This window comes from Nerophis lumbriciformis, linkage group LG36 (genome assembly GCF_033978685.3).
Source record: "Nerophis lumbriciformis linkage group LG36, RoL_Nlum_v2.1, whole genome shotgun sequence".
NCBI classification, from domain to species: domain Eukaryota; kingdom Metazoa; phylum Chordata; class Actinopteri; order Syngnathiformes; family Syngnathidae; genus Nerophis; species Nerophis lumbriciformis.
The window spans coordinates 18,317,501-18,332,937 of record NC_084583.2 but is presented as its reverse complement, the minus strand read 5'-3'; the positions used below and the strand labels follow the sequence as shown (position 1 = coordinate 18,332,937).

Below are 15,437 nucleotides of genomic sequence, written 5' to 3'. Positions count from 1 at the left end.
GTTTGTGTCATGTTTGTCCTCCTACAGAAACCATATTAAAACAAAGAAGAAAAAAAATTCCCCTCATCTTTTTCCATTTTTCATACATTTTTGAAAAAGCGCCAGAGAGCCACTAGGGCGGCGCTAAAGAGCCGCATGCGGCTCTAGAGCCGTGGGTTGCCGACCCCTGGGTTAGTAGGTTGTGAGGGCCCCCCTTTCCACTATAGCTAGAAGATGAAAAAAAAATATCTAGCACTAGATGGGAGTAGAGAGTTGCAACCTCACTTCAGAATGCAAAACACACAAAGTAAAACAAATATTTTACTTCTGTAGTTGTGAGGACCAGGCAAATGTCCTCACAAGTCAAAAGGTCCTCACAGAAAGGGTGGTTTGTCAAGTGTATGTCCACACAAGGATGTTGAGACAAGTACACACACACACACACACACACACACACACACACACACACACACACACACACACACACACACACACACACACACACACACACACACACACACACACACGTACACACAACGCTTCCCCTGCCATGCCAAATGTGTGTCACAGTATCCAGGCCGTGTGCCAGTAGCTGGATGTGAGCAGAATAAGGACAAGAAGAACACATTTGCTGGAGCAAATGTTTGCTGGTGAGTTGCAGACAGCCAATGAGACTCCCTGATGTCATGAATATTTCATCTAATTGAACGCAGGCCATGAATGAATGTGTGATGTAGTCAAATGTGTCATTATGTCTCCACTACCTTGGTCCCAGGTGGGAAGTGAGGCAGAGGGCCAGTGCCTCCAGACAGAATCTTCTTCTTCACCCCAGGGTGCTTGAGAAGGTACGTCTCCTCCATCGCCTTCTTCCTTCTGGACTTCTTGGCCAAGAGGGAGCTGAGCGTGGCGCCTGGTCGGATGCTCTCTGACAGATGGCAGGATTAGGATGGATGCCTTAATCTGAGGAGCTAATCCCTCCAGTCTGCTCTTCCCATTGGAGGAAGGATGACCAGCTGAGGCTCAGGTGACAACAGCCAAAGATCATTCTGGAACAGGAAGTCACTTTCAGTCACTGGACACAACATTAGGTACGCCTAAACTCACCCAGTGCTATTTCTGGACAAAAATAAACATATTTTATGAGAAACATTATTAGAAAAAGCTAATATTGGTGAAATACAGTATGGTATCAAATTGTATTTGTATTTAATCCAAAGAGGTTCATTGGGTCTTCAAAGAAATGTAAGCGCTTTTAGAGAAAAAGAGTGAAGGTTTACAAGAATTATATTTGCATTTTTGCAGAAAAGGAGTCAATATATAAAAATATAGAAAATAGAATTTCTCACAAGAGAAAGGGGCTTAACATGAAAATAAACTCGTAAGTTTCTAAGAGCAAATACCGGTATACAAAAAAAGGAGTATTAGGGCCACTCTTAAGAGAAACAATATTGTACTGCAAGAACAAGGTCATGTCATGTCTGTGTAATCATGTTTTGTTTTAAGTCATGTTTTGTTTAGTTTCTGGCTTTTCACTCCCTTGTCTTGTTTGCATGATTACCCATTAGTTTCACCTGTTCCACGTTTGGACTCATTGTGCACTCTTGTTTGTCACCATAGCAACCATTAGTTTTCACCTGTCACGTCACGCACCTGTTTCACGTTTTGAGTCACGCACCTGCTTTCACTAATCATGTCCATAGTATTTAAGTTCATTCATTTTCTGTTGTTCGTCCTGACGACATCCCCGCATTTATGCTCCTGCACACTCTCCACACCCTGATGACCCTTGCTACTCTTATTTTCATGCCGGTTCCATGCCAAGTAAGTTTTTGTTTATTAAGCCACAGTTAGTGTTTTGTTTAATTGTTCATAGTTTCTGCCAATGTGCAAGTTTTGTGTTTATAGTCTAGTTTTGTACCTCCGCCCCTGTGCGCGCTTTTCATTTATTCCTTTTTTGATAGTTTAAATAAATCATGTACCCACCTTCAAGCCTTGACCAGTCCAGTTCATTTGCACCACGGGAGAACAAACCAAGCCACAGTCCAAGTCATGACAGGTCATGGATAGTTAGTCTGTGGAAGAAAGAAAGAAAGAAAGAAGCAGAATTTTAAATGCATAAAAATCAGCAGTGGCGTTAAAAAAAATAAGACAGTAAAATCAGTGTAACCAAAGTGGGAGGATAAAATGAAGAGTATTTTTAGCACTTTTCATGGATGGCCTGACTTCAGTAATCAGTCCACATGATTGACCTTTAAAAGCTTGAGAACAAACTGTTTAAATGTAATTATAATCCTTCATTCAAAGGAATAAAGTAGCTGTCTTTTGAGAATTAACTTGTATTTTCCAACAGAAAAATGTGTAATTATGCCAGAATAAGGTCATATTTAATTGAGAAAAATTACAAATCGGGGCAGCACGGTGGAGCAGGGGTTAGTGCGTCTGCCTCACAATACCAAGGTCCTGAGTAGTCCCGAGTTCAATCCCGGGATCGGGATCTTTCTGTGTGGAGTTTGCATGTTCTCCCCGTGACTGCGAGGGTTCCCTCCGGGTAATCCGGCTTCCTCCCTTCTCCAAATACGTGCACCTGGGTATAGGCCCCTCCCACCTCCTAAGACATGCCCCTGGGGATAGGCCCCTCCCACCTCCAAAGACATGGCCCTGGGGATAGGCCCCTCCCACCTCCAAAGACATGCACCTGGGGATAGGCCCCTCCCACCTCCTAAGACATGCACCTGGGGATAGGCCCCTCCCACCTCCGAAGACATGCACCTGGGGATAGGCCCCTCCCACCTCCGAAGACATGCACCTGGGGATAGGCCCCTCCCACCTCCAAAGACATGCACCTGGGGATAGGCCCCTCCCACCTCCGAAGACATGCACCTGGGGATAGGCCCCTCCCACCTCCGAAGACATGCACCTGGGGATAGGCCCCTCCCACCTCCGAAGACATGCACCTGGGGATAGGCCCCTCCCACCTCCAAAGACATGCACCTGGGGATAGGTTGATTGGCAACACTAAATGGTCCCTAGTGTGTGAATGTTGTCTATCTGTGTTGGCCCTGTGATGAGGTGTACCCCGCCTTCCGCCCGAATGCAGCCAAGATAAGCTCCAGCACCCCCCGCGACCCCGAAAGGGACAAGCGGTAGAAAATGAATGTATGGAAAAATTACAAATCTTTAAAAACAAAAGTTGTGATTCTTTTAAAAGAAATAGGGATGTAAATCAGAACAGTAGGTCATATTTTGCAGAGAAAAAATATTTTCCTTATTAAAATACCTTTTTTTCTACTTCTTGAAAAAAATATATATATTTCTTTCCAGAGAAAAAGGTTTAAAATTATAAGAAAAACATTTTTAGGGGGGAAAAAGTTGATATTTGCCTTGAAAAAGTAATTTTTCAACAGTAAAGTTGTGCTATTTTAAAAAAAAAAAATCAGAGTAAACGAGTGAAAGTTTACAACAATACATTTGCATTTCTGCAGGAAAAGAGTCAATATGGTTGAAGAAAAAATGTGACAATTCACATGACAAAAATCTAGACAAATAGGATATTTATTTCAAGAGAAAAGGGCTTAACATAAAAATAAACTAGTCATTTTACAAGAGCAACTATACAAAAAAAAGGAGTACAGGTAAAGGCCAGTAAATTAGAATATTTTGAAAAACTTGATTTATTTCAGTAATTGCATTCAAAAGGTGTAACTTGTACATTATATTTATTCATTGCACACAGACTGATGCATTCAAATGTTTATTTCATTTAATTTTGATGATTTGAAGTGGCAACAAATGAAAATCCAAAATTCCGTGTGTCACAAAATTAGAATATTGTGTAAGGCTAATACAAAAAAGGGATTTTTAGAAATGTTGGCCAACTGAAAAGTATGAAAATGAAAAATATGAGCATGTACAATACTCAATACTTGGTTGGAGCTCCTTTTGCCTCAATTACTGCGTTAATGCGGCGTGGCATGGAGTCGATGAGTTTCTGGCACTGCTCAGGTGTTATGAGAGCCCAGGTTGCTCTGATAGTGGCCGTCAACTCTTCTGCGTTTTTGGGTCTGGCATTCTGCATCTTCCTTTTCACAATACCCCACAGATTTTCTATGGGGCTAAGGTCAGGGGAGTTGGCGGGCCAATTTAGAACAGAAATACCATGGTCCGTAAACCAGGCACTGGTAGATTTTGCGCTGTGTGCAGGCGCCAAGTCCTGTTGGAACTTGAAATCTCCATCTCCATAGAGCAGGTCAGCAGCAGGAAGCATGAAGTGCTCTAAAACTTGCTGGTAGACGGCTGCGTTGACCCTGGATCTCAGGAAACAGAGTGGACCGACACCAGCAGATGACATGGCACCCGGTTTGGGTTGGTTTGGTTTGCATTTCCTTTGGAAATCGAGGTCCCAGAGTCTGGAGGAAGACAGGAGAGGCTCAGGATCCACGTTGCCTGAAGTCTAGTGTAAAGTTTCCACCATCAGTGATGGTTTGGGGTGCCATGTCATCTGCTGGTGTCGGTCCACTCTGTTTCCTGAGATCCAGGGTCAACGCAGCCGTCTACCAGCAAGTTTTAGAGCACTTCATGCTTCCTGCTGCTGACCTGCTCTATGGAGATGGAGATTTCAAGTTCCAACAGGACTTGGCGCCTGCACACAGCGCAAAATCTACCCGTGCCTGGTTTACGGACCATGGTATTTCTGTTCTAAATTGGCCCGACAACTCCCCTGACCTTAGCCCCATAGAAAATCTGTGGGGTATTGTGAAAAGGAAGATGCAGAATGCCAGACCCAAAAACGCAGAAGAGTTGAAGGCCACTATCAGAGCAACCTGGGCTCTCATAACACCTGAGCAGTGCCAGAAACTCATCGACTCCATGCCACGCCGCATTAACGCAGTAATTGAGGCAAAAGGAGCTCCAACCAAGTATTGAGTATTGTACATGCTCATATTTTTCATTTTCATACTTTTCAGTTGGCCAACATTTCTAAAAATCCCTTTTTTGTATTAGCCTTAAGTAATATTCTAATTTTGTGACACACGGAATTTTGGATTTTCATTTGTTGCCACTTCAAATCATCAAAATTAAATGAAATAAACATTTGAATGCATCAGTCTGTGTGCAATAAATAAATATAATGTACAAGTTACACCTTTTGAATGCAATTACTGAAATAAATCAAGTTTTTCAAAATATTCTAATTTACTGGCTTTTACCTGTATTAGGGCCACGCTTAAGACCAATAGATAACTTTTTACCTGCATCGTAGCCACGTCATGGATGGCAGTGAATTTCCTTCAGCTCAACCAGGACAAAACAGGTTTTAGTTCAATGTTCTGAAAGCCAGAAGGAGAAACTTTTACCAAAATGACAAGATTTTCAACCAACACAGTCCATAAAATATCTGGGCGTGGTATTTGACTCCGAGCTGACTTTTGTCCCACGGGTTAAAAATATTACAAAAATATTTTTTTTATTATCTTAAGAAGATAGCCAGAGTCCGCCCATTTCTCTCTCTCAGTCTTTTATTTCCTGTCCTTTAGACCAGTGGTCCCCAACCACCGGTCCCGGTCCATAACACATTTGCTACCAGGCTGCAAAGAAACATGAAATAATTAAAATAACATTAAAAAAACGACTGCATTTTCACCGTCTTAACGTTGGCCTGTCCCACTAGACACCATTTAGCTGCTTTATAGATGTATAATAAAACTCCTCATAAGAAGTTGCTCTAACTTTGTGACATGATATAATGCACATTCATCAACATATATGTTGGAATAATTGTTTGTAAGTTATCACAAAAGAAACGTATTATGAATGCTGTCTTTCGAGGCCTAACAAGAGGAAGAATGCTCGTGAAACGCCACTGTGATTTCAACACGGACAGATGGCAGGATCTGCTCAGCTTCCGGAGGAACTCTCTTTGAAGTGTTAAACGAACTCTCTCTGAAGTATTTCACAAACTCTCTTCCAACTATTTGGTAACCGAGGTCAACGCTGTTTACGACCCGCTGCCCTCTTGAAGTCACTGTGGTCAGGAGACGGGAGGGGTTATCCATTGTCCTCCAACACCTGCCCCAGCTGGATCCAGGAAGAGCCCAAGCCCGAGAAATCCTCTTCTTGGACTTCAAAGCGACCAAAAACAATGACTCTTTTACACACTTACCATTCCTGCTGTGACATATGTTGGTGCGTGAACATGGAACATCTGAATTAAAAGAGGAGACGAAAACCTTCTTCGTCAGAGCGTGCTAAGACACTGTACGAGGTTACAGGTCGACGCCGTCTCTCCTCAATTGAGTCCAAATTGAATTCTGTCTCTGTTTGATTCCTTGCCTTTTGTCTTGTTTAACAGATGTCCTCAGTGTTTGAACGTGACAATATACAATATAAATGTGACAAAGGCGGATTTCCATCTGCATCTCATTGCAAAGAAACAAGCTCCCACTAATTCAGTGCTATAGTCAGTTGTATTTTTCATGCACGTATTTTTGCTGTATTTATCTGCCGCAAGTGAAAAATAATGCCTACATTAAACTGGACCGTGGTGCAAAAAAGTTAGGGACCACTGCTTTATATTACATATATATATATATATATATATATATATATATATATATATATACAGTGGGGCAAAACAGTATTTAGTCAGCCACCAATTGTACAAGTTCTCCCACTTAAAATGATGACAGAGGTCTGTAATTTTCATCATAGGTACACTTCAACTGTGAGAGACAGAATGTGAAAAAAAAATCCAGGAATTCACATTGTAGGATTTCTAAAGAATTTATTTGTAAATTATGGTGGAAAATAAGTATTTGGTCAATAACAAAAATTCAACTCAATACTTTGTAATATATAACCTTTGTTGGCAATAACAGAGGTCAAACTATTACTAGAGGTCTTTACCAGGTTTGCACACACAGTAGCTGGTATTTTGGCCCATTCCTCCACGCAGATCTTCTCGAGAGCAGTGATGTTTTGGGGCTGTCGCCGAGCAACACGGACTTTCAACTCCCTCCACAGATTTTCTATGGGGTTGAGGTCTGGAGACTGGCTAGGCCACTCCAGGACTTTCAAATGCTTCTTACGGAGCCACTCCTTCGTTGCCCGGGCGTTGTGTTTGGGATCATTGTCATGCTGGAAGACCCAGCCACGTTTCATCTTCAAAGCTCTCACTGATGGAAGGAGGTTTTGGCTCAAAATCTCACGATACATGGCCCCATTCCTTCTTTCCTTAACACGGATCAGTCGGCCTGTCCCCTTAGCAGAAAAACAGCCCCAAAGCATGATGTTTCCACCCCCATGCTTCACAGTAGGTATGGTGTTCTTGGGATGCAACTCAGTATTCTTCTTCCTCCAAACACGACGAGTTGAGTTTATACCAAAAAGTTCTATTTTGGTTTCATCTGACCACATGACATTCTCCCAATCCTCTGCTGTATCATCCATGTGCTCTCTGGCAAACTTCAGACGAGCCTGGACATGCACTGGCTTAAGCAGGGGGACACGTCTGGCACTGCAGGATTTGATTCCCTGTCGGCGTAGTGTGTTACTGATCATAACCTTTGTTACTTTGGTCCCAGCTCTCTGCAGTCATTCACCAGGTCCCCCCGTGTGGTTCTGGGATTTTTTCTCACCGTTCTCATGATCATTTTGACCCCACGGGATGAGATCTTGCGTGGAGCCCCAGATCGAGGGAGATTATCAGTGGTCTTGTATGTCTTCCATTTTCTGATAATTGCTCCCACAGTTGATTTTTTCACACCAAGCTGCTTGCCTATTGTAGATTCACTCTTCACAGTCTGGTGCAGGTCTACAATTCTTTTCCTGGTGTCCTTCGACAGCTCTTTGGTCTTGCCCATAGTGGAGTTTGGAGTCTGACTCGTTTGAGGCTGTGGACAGGTGTCTTTTATACAGATAACGAGTTCAAACAGGTGCCATTAATACAGGTAACGAGAGGAGGACAGAAGAGCTCCTTAAAGAAGAAGTTACAGGTCTGTGAGAGCCAGAGATCTTCCTTCTTTGAAGTGACCAAATACTTATTTTCCACCATAATTTACAAATAAATTCTTTAAAATTCCTACAATGTGAATTCCTGGATTTTTTTTTCACATTCTGTCTCTCACAGTTGAAGTGTACCTATGATGAAAATTACAGACCTCTGTCATCATTTTAAGTGGGAGAACTTGCACAATTGGTGGCTGACTAAATACTTTTTTGCCCCACTGTATATATATATATATATATATATATATATATATATACATACACAGGTATATATACAAACCCCGTTTCTATATGAGTTGGGAAATTGTGTTAGATGTAAATATAAACGGAATACAATGATTTGCGAATCCTTTTCAAGCCATATTCAGTTGAATATGCTACAAAGACAACATATTTGATGTTCAAACTGATAAACTTTTTTTTTTTTGCAAATAATCATTAACTTTAGAATTTGATGCCAGCAACACGTGACAAAGAAGTTGGGAAAGGTGGCAATAAATACTGATAAAGTTGAGGAATGCTCATCAAACACTTATTTGGAACATCCCACAGGTGTGCAGGCAAATTGGGAACAGGTGGGTGCCATGATTGGGTATGAAAGTAGATTCCATGAAATGCTCAGTCATTCACAAACAAGGATGGGGCGAGGGTCGCCACTTTGTCAACAAATGCGTGAGCAAATTGTTGAACAGTTTAAGAAAAAGCAGCTATTGCAAGGAATTTAGGGATTTCACCATCTTACAGTCCGTAATATCATCAAAGGGTTCAGAGAATCTGGAGAAATCACTGCACGTAAGCAGCTAAGCCCGTGACCTTCCATCCCTCAGGCTGTACTGCATCAACAAGCGACATCAGTGTGTAAAGGATATCACCACATGGGCTCAGGAACACTTCAGAAACCCACTGTCAGTAACTACTGTTGGCCGCGACATCTGTAAGTGCAAGTTAAAACTCTCCTATGCGAGGCGAAAACCGTTTATCAACAACACCCAGAAACGCCGTCGGCTTCGCTGGGCCTGAGCTCATCTAAGATGGACTGATACAAAGTGGAAAAGTGTTCTGACGAGTCCAGTTTTCAAATTGTTTTCTGAAACTGTGGACGTCGTGTCCTCCGGACCAAAGAGGAAAAGAACCATCCGGATTGTTATAGGCGCAAAGTGTAAAAGGCAGCATGTGTGATGGTATGGGGGTGTATTAGTGCCCAAGACATGGGTAACTTACACATCTGTGAAGGCACCATTAATGCTGAAAGGTACATACAGCTTTTGGAGCAACATATGTTGCCATCCAAGCAACGTCACCATGGACGCCCCTGCTTATTTCAGCAAGACAATGCCAAGCCACGTGTTACATCAATGTGGCTTCATAGTAAAAGAGTGCGGGTACTGGACTGGCCTGCCTGTAGTCCAGACCTGTCTCCCGTTGAAAATGTGTGGCGCATTATGAAGCCTAAAATAGCACAACGGAGACCCCCGGACTGTTGAACAACTTAAGCTGTACATCAAGCAAGAATGGGAAAGAATTCCACCTGAGAAGCTTCAAAAATGTGTCTCCTCAGTTCCCAAACCTTTACTGAGTGTTGTTAAAAGGAAAGGCCATGTAACACAGTGGTGAACATGCCCTTTCACAACTACTTTGGCACGTGTTGCAGCCATGAAATTCTAAGTTAATTATTATTTGCAGAAAAAAAATAAAGTTTATGAGTTTGAACATCAAAATGACTTGCAAATCATTGTATTCTGTTTATATTTACATCTAACACAATTTCCCAACTCATATGGAAACGGGGTTTGTATATATATATATATATATATATTTTAATGGTGATAATATTAGTTATTCTCCAGTGTGGACACCTCAAAGGTGCCGTTTTTCCTCAAATCCTCAGTGCCATGTTTTGTTTTGTTATTGTCAATAGTGCTGTGTGTGTGTGTGTGTGTGTGTGTGTGTGTGTGTGTGTGTGTGTGTGTGTGTGTGTGTGTGTGTGTGTGTGTGCGTGCACTTGTCTCACCATCCTTGTGTGGACATACACTTGACAAACCAACCTTTCTGTGAGGACCTTTTGACTTGTGAGGACATTTTCCTGGTCCTCACAACTACAGAAGTAAAATATTTTGTTTTACTTTGTGTGTTTTGCATTCTGAAGTGAGGTTGCAACTCTCTACTCCCATCTAGTGGTAGATATACATTTTTTCCATCATTCTAGCTATAGTGGAAAGGGGGGCCCTCCCAACCTACTAACCAAACGTGGATCCATACAAAGTAGGCAAGACATGTATGTGTGTGTGTGTGTGTGTGTGTGTGTGTGTGTGTGTGTGTGTTCTTGTATTTCTAGCCTTCTTGAGACATCAGCAAGGAAAAGTGCCGTCCATATGAGGACCCGTGAACAAGTTTGGAGGTCTCAAGAAGGTAGAGAAATACAAAAATGTGTGTGTGTGTGTGTTCCTTGTACGGACTGCTACCAGTCCTGACAACAGTATGTGTGTGTGTGTGTGTGTGTGTTTGTTCTTGTATTTCTACCCTTCTTGAGATATCAGCAAGGAAAAGTACCTTCCATATGAGGACCCGTGAACAAGTTCGGAGGTCTCAAGAAGGTAAGGAATACAAAAATGTGTGTGTGTGTGCACTTGTCTCACCATCCTTGTGTGGACATACACTTGACAAACCAACCTTTCTGTGAGGACTTTTTGACGTGTGAGGACATTTTCCTGGTCCTCACAACTACAGAAGTAAAATATTTTGTTTTACTTTGTGTGTTTTGCATTCTGAAGTGAGGTTGCAACTCTCTACTCCCATCTAGTGGTAGATATAAATTTTTCCATCATTCTAGCTATAGTGGAAAGGGGGGCCCTCCCAATCTACTAACCAAACGTGGGTCCACACAAAGTAGGCAAGACATGTATGTGTGTGTGTGTGTGTTCTTGTATTTCTAGCCTTCTTGAGACATCAGCAAGGAAAAGTGCCGTACATATGAGGACCCGTGAACAAGTTTGGAGGTCTCAAGAAGGTAGAGAAATACAAAAATATGTGTGTGTGTGTGTGTGTCTGTCCGTGTGTGAGTGTGTGTGTGTGTGTTCCTTGTACGGACTGCTACCAGTCCTGACAACAGTATGTGTGTGTGTGTGTGTGTGTGTGTGTGTGTGTGTGTGTGTGTGTGTGTGTTTGTTCTTGTATTTCTACCCTTCTTGAGATATCAGCAAGGAAAAGTACCTTCCATATGAGGACCCGTGAACAAGTTCGGAGGTCTCAAGAAGGTAAGGAATACAAAAATGTGTGTGTGTGTGTGTGTGTGTGTGTGTGTGTGTGCACTTGTCTCACCATCCTTGTGTGGACATACACTTGACAAACCAACCTTTCTGTGAGGACCTTTTGACGTGTGAGGACATTTTCCTGGTCCTCACAACTACAGAAAATATTTTGTTTTACTTTGTGTGTTTTGCATTCTGAAGTGAGGTTGCAACTCTCTACTCCCATCTAGAGGTAGATATAAATATTTCCATCATTCTAGCTATAGTGGAAAGGGGGGCCCTCCCAATCTACTAACCAAACGTGGGTCCACACAAAGTAGGCAAGACATGTATGTGTGTGTGTGTGTGTGTGTGTGTGTGTGTGTGTGTGTTTGTGTCGCATGTTTTTTTTGGCTCTTTTTGTAATATTTTTTTGTCTATTTTGTTCTGTGGAGCACTTTGTGTTTGCCACTTGCCGTGTATGAAAGGTGCTAATAAATACAGTTAAAGAGAACAAACATTGTACTGTAGTGCAAAAACAAGGTTGTGTATAGTTGGCGTACAAGAGAAAGAAAGGAGCACTATTTTAAAAGAATAAAAAACAGCAGTAGTGTAAAACAAATAATGTCAAAGATAAAAGGAATGTAAAGAGTGTTGCAGTAATGAGTACTTATCACTTCAGTAGTCAGTCACAATGATTGATCCACCTGAAGGGATAGATACAAAATAGGCAACATGAGTTGATTAAAAATATACTCCATGGCAGCAAACAGGAAGTCATCAAGAAAAACACCCAGCAAAACATTCTCTTGAAACAAAAGACTTTTAATGTGTTCTAAGAAAGAAGATGCAAATCAGTGTTGGCATGGCAACATCTGACTGAAGGAGACGTCCTGTGTGGGGGCGCCCCCTGGTGGTCACTTCTCGATGAGGGAGTCCAGCTGCTCCTGCAGTGAGGCCAGCTGAAGGACACAGGAGGTGTCACTCACAACATAATCAGCAACAATCCAAGTAGTGGTCCTACCTGCTCCATCTCCCGCTCCTCCTGCTGAATGATCTCATTCAAACACGCCTCGAATCGGTTCTGCCAGACATGAAAGAAACATTTGTTTGAAAGCACCTCACGCCTCCTTTTGCTTGTGCTATCTTGGCTCTGACAGAAAGGCCACTTGGCATGCCAGTCAGAGACGGCTGACCTTCTCCAAGCGACCGTGACAGTAACCATCGGCGACGGCGCGGCGGGCAGACGGAGCGCTAAATGGCACGGCCGCGTCCCGCTCCTTTCCGGAATCAGCTCGGTGGCTTTCAAAGGTCCGACACAAGCCGTTACATTACACCATTTAACACAGGAAATCGTGGCGAAATAGTCTGTTCCAGGGTCAAACTGTGGCCATCATAACGCCAGACAGTTTCTTTTGACAACTTAACACTGCACTATTTTGCTTTTCTTGTACTTAGGAGCCAGGACGGTGTTGCACATACCCAATGTCATTTATACTATCAACTTACTCTTGACTAACCATGTTGTACTGAACAGCCAGGACGTATATTGCCATGTCATATTCAATTCATTACCAGTTTCTATGGTTATTGTCACATTTTCTTTCTTTGTCATCCCTTTTGAATATATACAGTGGGGCAAAAAAGTATTTAGTCAGCCACCAATTGTGCAAGTTCTCCCACTTAAAATGATGACAGAGGTCTGTAATTTTCATCATAGGTACACTTCAACTGTGAGAGACAGAATGTGGAAAAAAAATCCAGGAATACACATTGTAGGATTTTTAAAGAATTGATTTGTAAATTATGGTGGAAAATAAGTATTTGGTCAATAACAAAAATTCAACTCAATACTTTGTAATATAACCTTTGTTGGCAATAACAGAGGTCAAACTATTACTATAGGTCTTTACCAGGTTTGCACACACAGTAGCTGGTATTTTGGCCCATTCCTCCATGCAGATCTTCTCGAGAGCAGTGATGTTTTGGGGCTGTCGCCGAGCAACACAGACTTTCAACTCCCTCCACAGATTTTCTATGGGGTTGAGGTCTGGAGACTGGCTAGTCCACTCCAGGACTTTCAAATGCTTCTTACGGAGCCACTCCTTCGTTGCCCGGGCGGTGTGTTTGGGATCATTGTCATGCTGGAAGACCCAGCCACCTTTCATCTTCAAAGCTCTCACTGATGGAAGGAGGTTTTGGCTCAAAATCTCACGATACATGGCCCCATTCCTTCTTTCCTTAACACGGATCAGTCGGCCTGTCCCCTTAGCAGAAAAACAGCCCCAAAGCATGATGTTTCCACCCCCATGCTTCACAGTAGGTATGGTGTTCTTGGGATGCAACTCAGTATTCTTCTTCCTCCAAACACGACGAGTTGAGTTTATACCAAAAAGTTCTATTTTGGTTTCATCTGACCACATGACATTCTCCCAATCCTCTGCTGTATCATCCATGTGCTCTCTGGCAAACTTCAGAGGGGCCTGGACATGCACTGGCTTAAGCAGGGGGATACGTCTGGCACTGCAGGATTTGATTCCCTGTCGGCGTAGTGTGTTACTGATGGTAACCTTTGTTACTTTGGTCCCAGCTCTCTGCAGGTCATTCACCAGGTCCCCCCGTGTGGTTCTGGGATTTTTGCTCACCGTTCTCATGATCATTTTGACCCCACGGGATGAGATCTTGCGTGGAGCCCCAGATTGAGGGAGATTATCAGTGGTCTTGTATGTCTTCCATTTTCTGATAATTGCTCCCACAGTTGATTTTTTCACACCAAGCTGCTTGCCTATTGTAGATTCACTCTTCACAGTCTGGTGCAGGTCTACAATTTTTTTCCTGGTGTCCTTCGATAGCTCTTTGGTCTTGGCCATAGTGGAGTTTGGAGTCTGACTGTTTGAGGCTGTGGACAGGTGTCTTTTATACAGATAACCAGTTCAAACAGGTGCCATTAAGACAGGTAACGCGTGGAGGACAGAAGAGCTTCTTAAAGAAGAAGTTACAGGTCTGTGAGAGCCAGAGATCTTCCTTGTTTGAAGTGACCAAATACTTATTTTCCACCATAATTTACAAATAAATTCTTTAAAAATCCTACAACGTGAATTCGAATTTTTTTTTCACATTCTGTCTCTCACAGTTGAAGTGTACCTATGATGAAAATTACAGACCTCTGTCATCATTTTAAGTGGGAGAACTTGCACAATTGGTGGCTGACTAAATACTTTTTTGCCCCACTGTATATATATATATTTTTTTTAATTACACTGTCAAACATAGATAAAGTTAAATACAGTAATCCCTGGTTCCGAACATGACCACGATACATGAATTTCCGTGAAATGGAAATCATTAATTATAACTCAAATATTTTCATACCTACAACATGAAAAAAAACGGTTTATAACCTTCTAAATACAAACCCTGTTTCCATATGAGTTGGGAAATTGTGTTAGATGTAAATATAAACGGAATACAATGATTTGCAAATCATTTTCAACCCATATTCAGTTGAATATGCTACAAAGACAACATATTTGATGTTCAAACTCATAAACTTTATTTTTTTTTTGCAAATAATCATTAACTTAGAATTTCATGGCTGCAACACGTGCCAAAGTAGTTGGGAAAGGGCATGTTCACCACTGTGTTACATCACCTTTCCTTTTAACAATACTCAGTAAACGTTTGGGAACTGAGGAAACTAATTGTTGAAGCTTTGAAAGTGGAATTCTTTCCCATTCTTGTTTTATGTAGAGCTTCAGTTGTTCAACAGTCCGGGGTCTCCGCTGTCGTATTTTACGCTTCATAATGCGCTACACATTTTCGATGGGAGACAGGTCTGGACTGCAGGCGGGCCAGGAAAGTACCCGCACTCTTTTTTTTACAAAGCCACGCTGTTGTAACACGTGCTGAATGTGGCTTGGCACTGTGTTGCTGAAATAAGCAGGGGCGTCCATGAAAAAGACGGCGCTTAGATGGCAGCATATGTTGTTCCAAAAGCTGTATGTACCTTTCAGCATTAATGGTGCCTTCACAGATGTGTAAGTTACCCATGCCTTGGGCACTAATGCACCCCCATACCATCACACATGCTGGCTTTTGAACTTTGCGTCGATGGTTCGCTTCCCCTTTGGTCCGGATGACACGATGTCGAATATTTCCAAAAACAATTTGAAATGTGGACTCGTCAGACCACAGAACACTTTTCCACTTTGCATGAGTCCATCTTAG

General features: G+C 42.2%; 2 protein-coding genes across 3 annotated transcripts in view; both read right to left on the bottom strand.

The window, feature by feature from the left end:
* LOC133577042 (aryl-hydrocarbon-interacting protein-like 1) overlaps window positions 1-884 on the bottom strand; it is a 30,483-nt gene extending 29,599 nt beyond the window's left edge. For both annotated transcript variants that reach the window (XM_072912377.1, XM_061930553.2), the window contains exon 1: window positions 744-884. In XM_072912377.1, coding sequence (XP_072768478.1) covers window positions 744-839 — 96 coding nt within the window. In that variant the 5' untranslated portion in view covers window positions 840-884. The remainder of the gene's footprint in view (window positions 1-743) is intronic.
* Window positions 885-12,014: 11,130 nt separating this feature from the next.
* Window positions 12,015-15,437, bottom strand: part of taf7 (TAF7 RNA polymerase II, TATA box binding protein (TBP)-associated factor) — a 37,028-nt gene continuing 33,605 nt past the window's right edge. The window contains exons 11-12 of the mRNA XM_061930555.2: window positions 12,235-12,294; window positions 12,015-12,172 (exon numbers count right to left, since the gene is read on the bottom strand). Of these exons, the coding sequence (XP_061786539.1) occupies window positions 12,128-12,172; window positions 12,235-12,294 (105 nt within the window). The 3' untranslated portion in view covers window positions 12,015-12,127. The remainder of the gene's footprint in view (window positions 12,173-12,234; window positions 12,295-15,437) is intronic.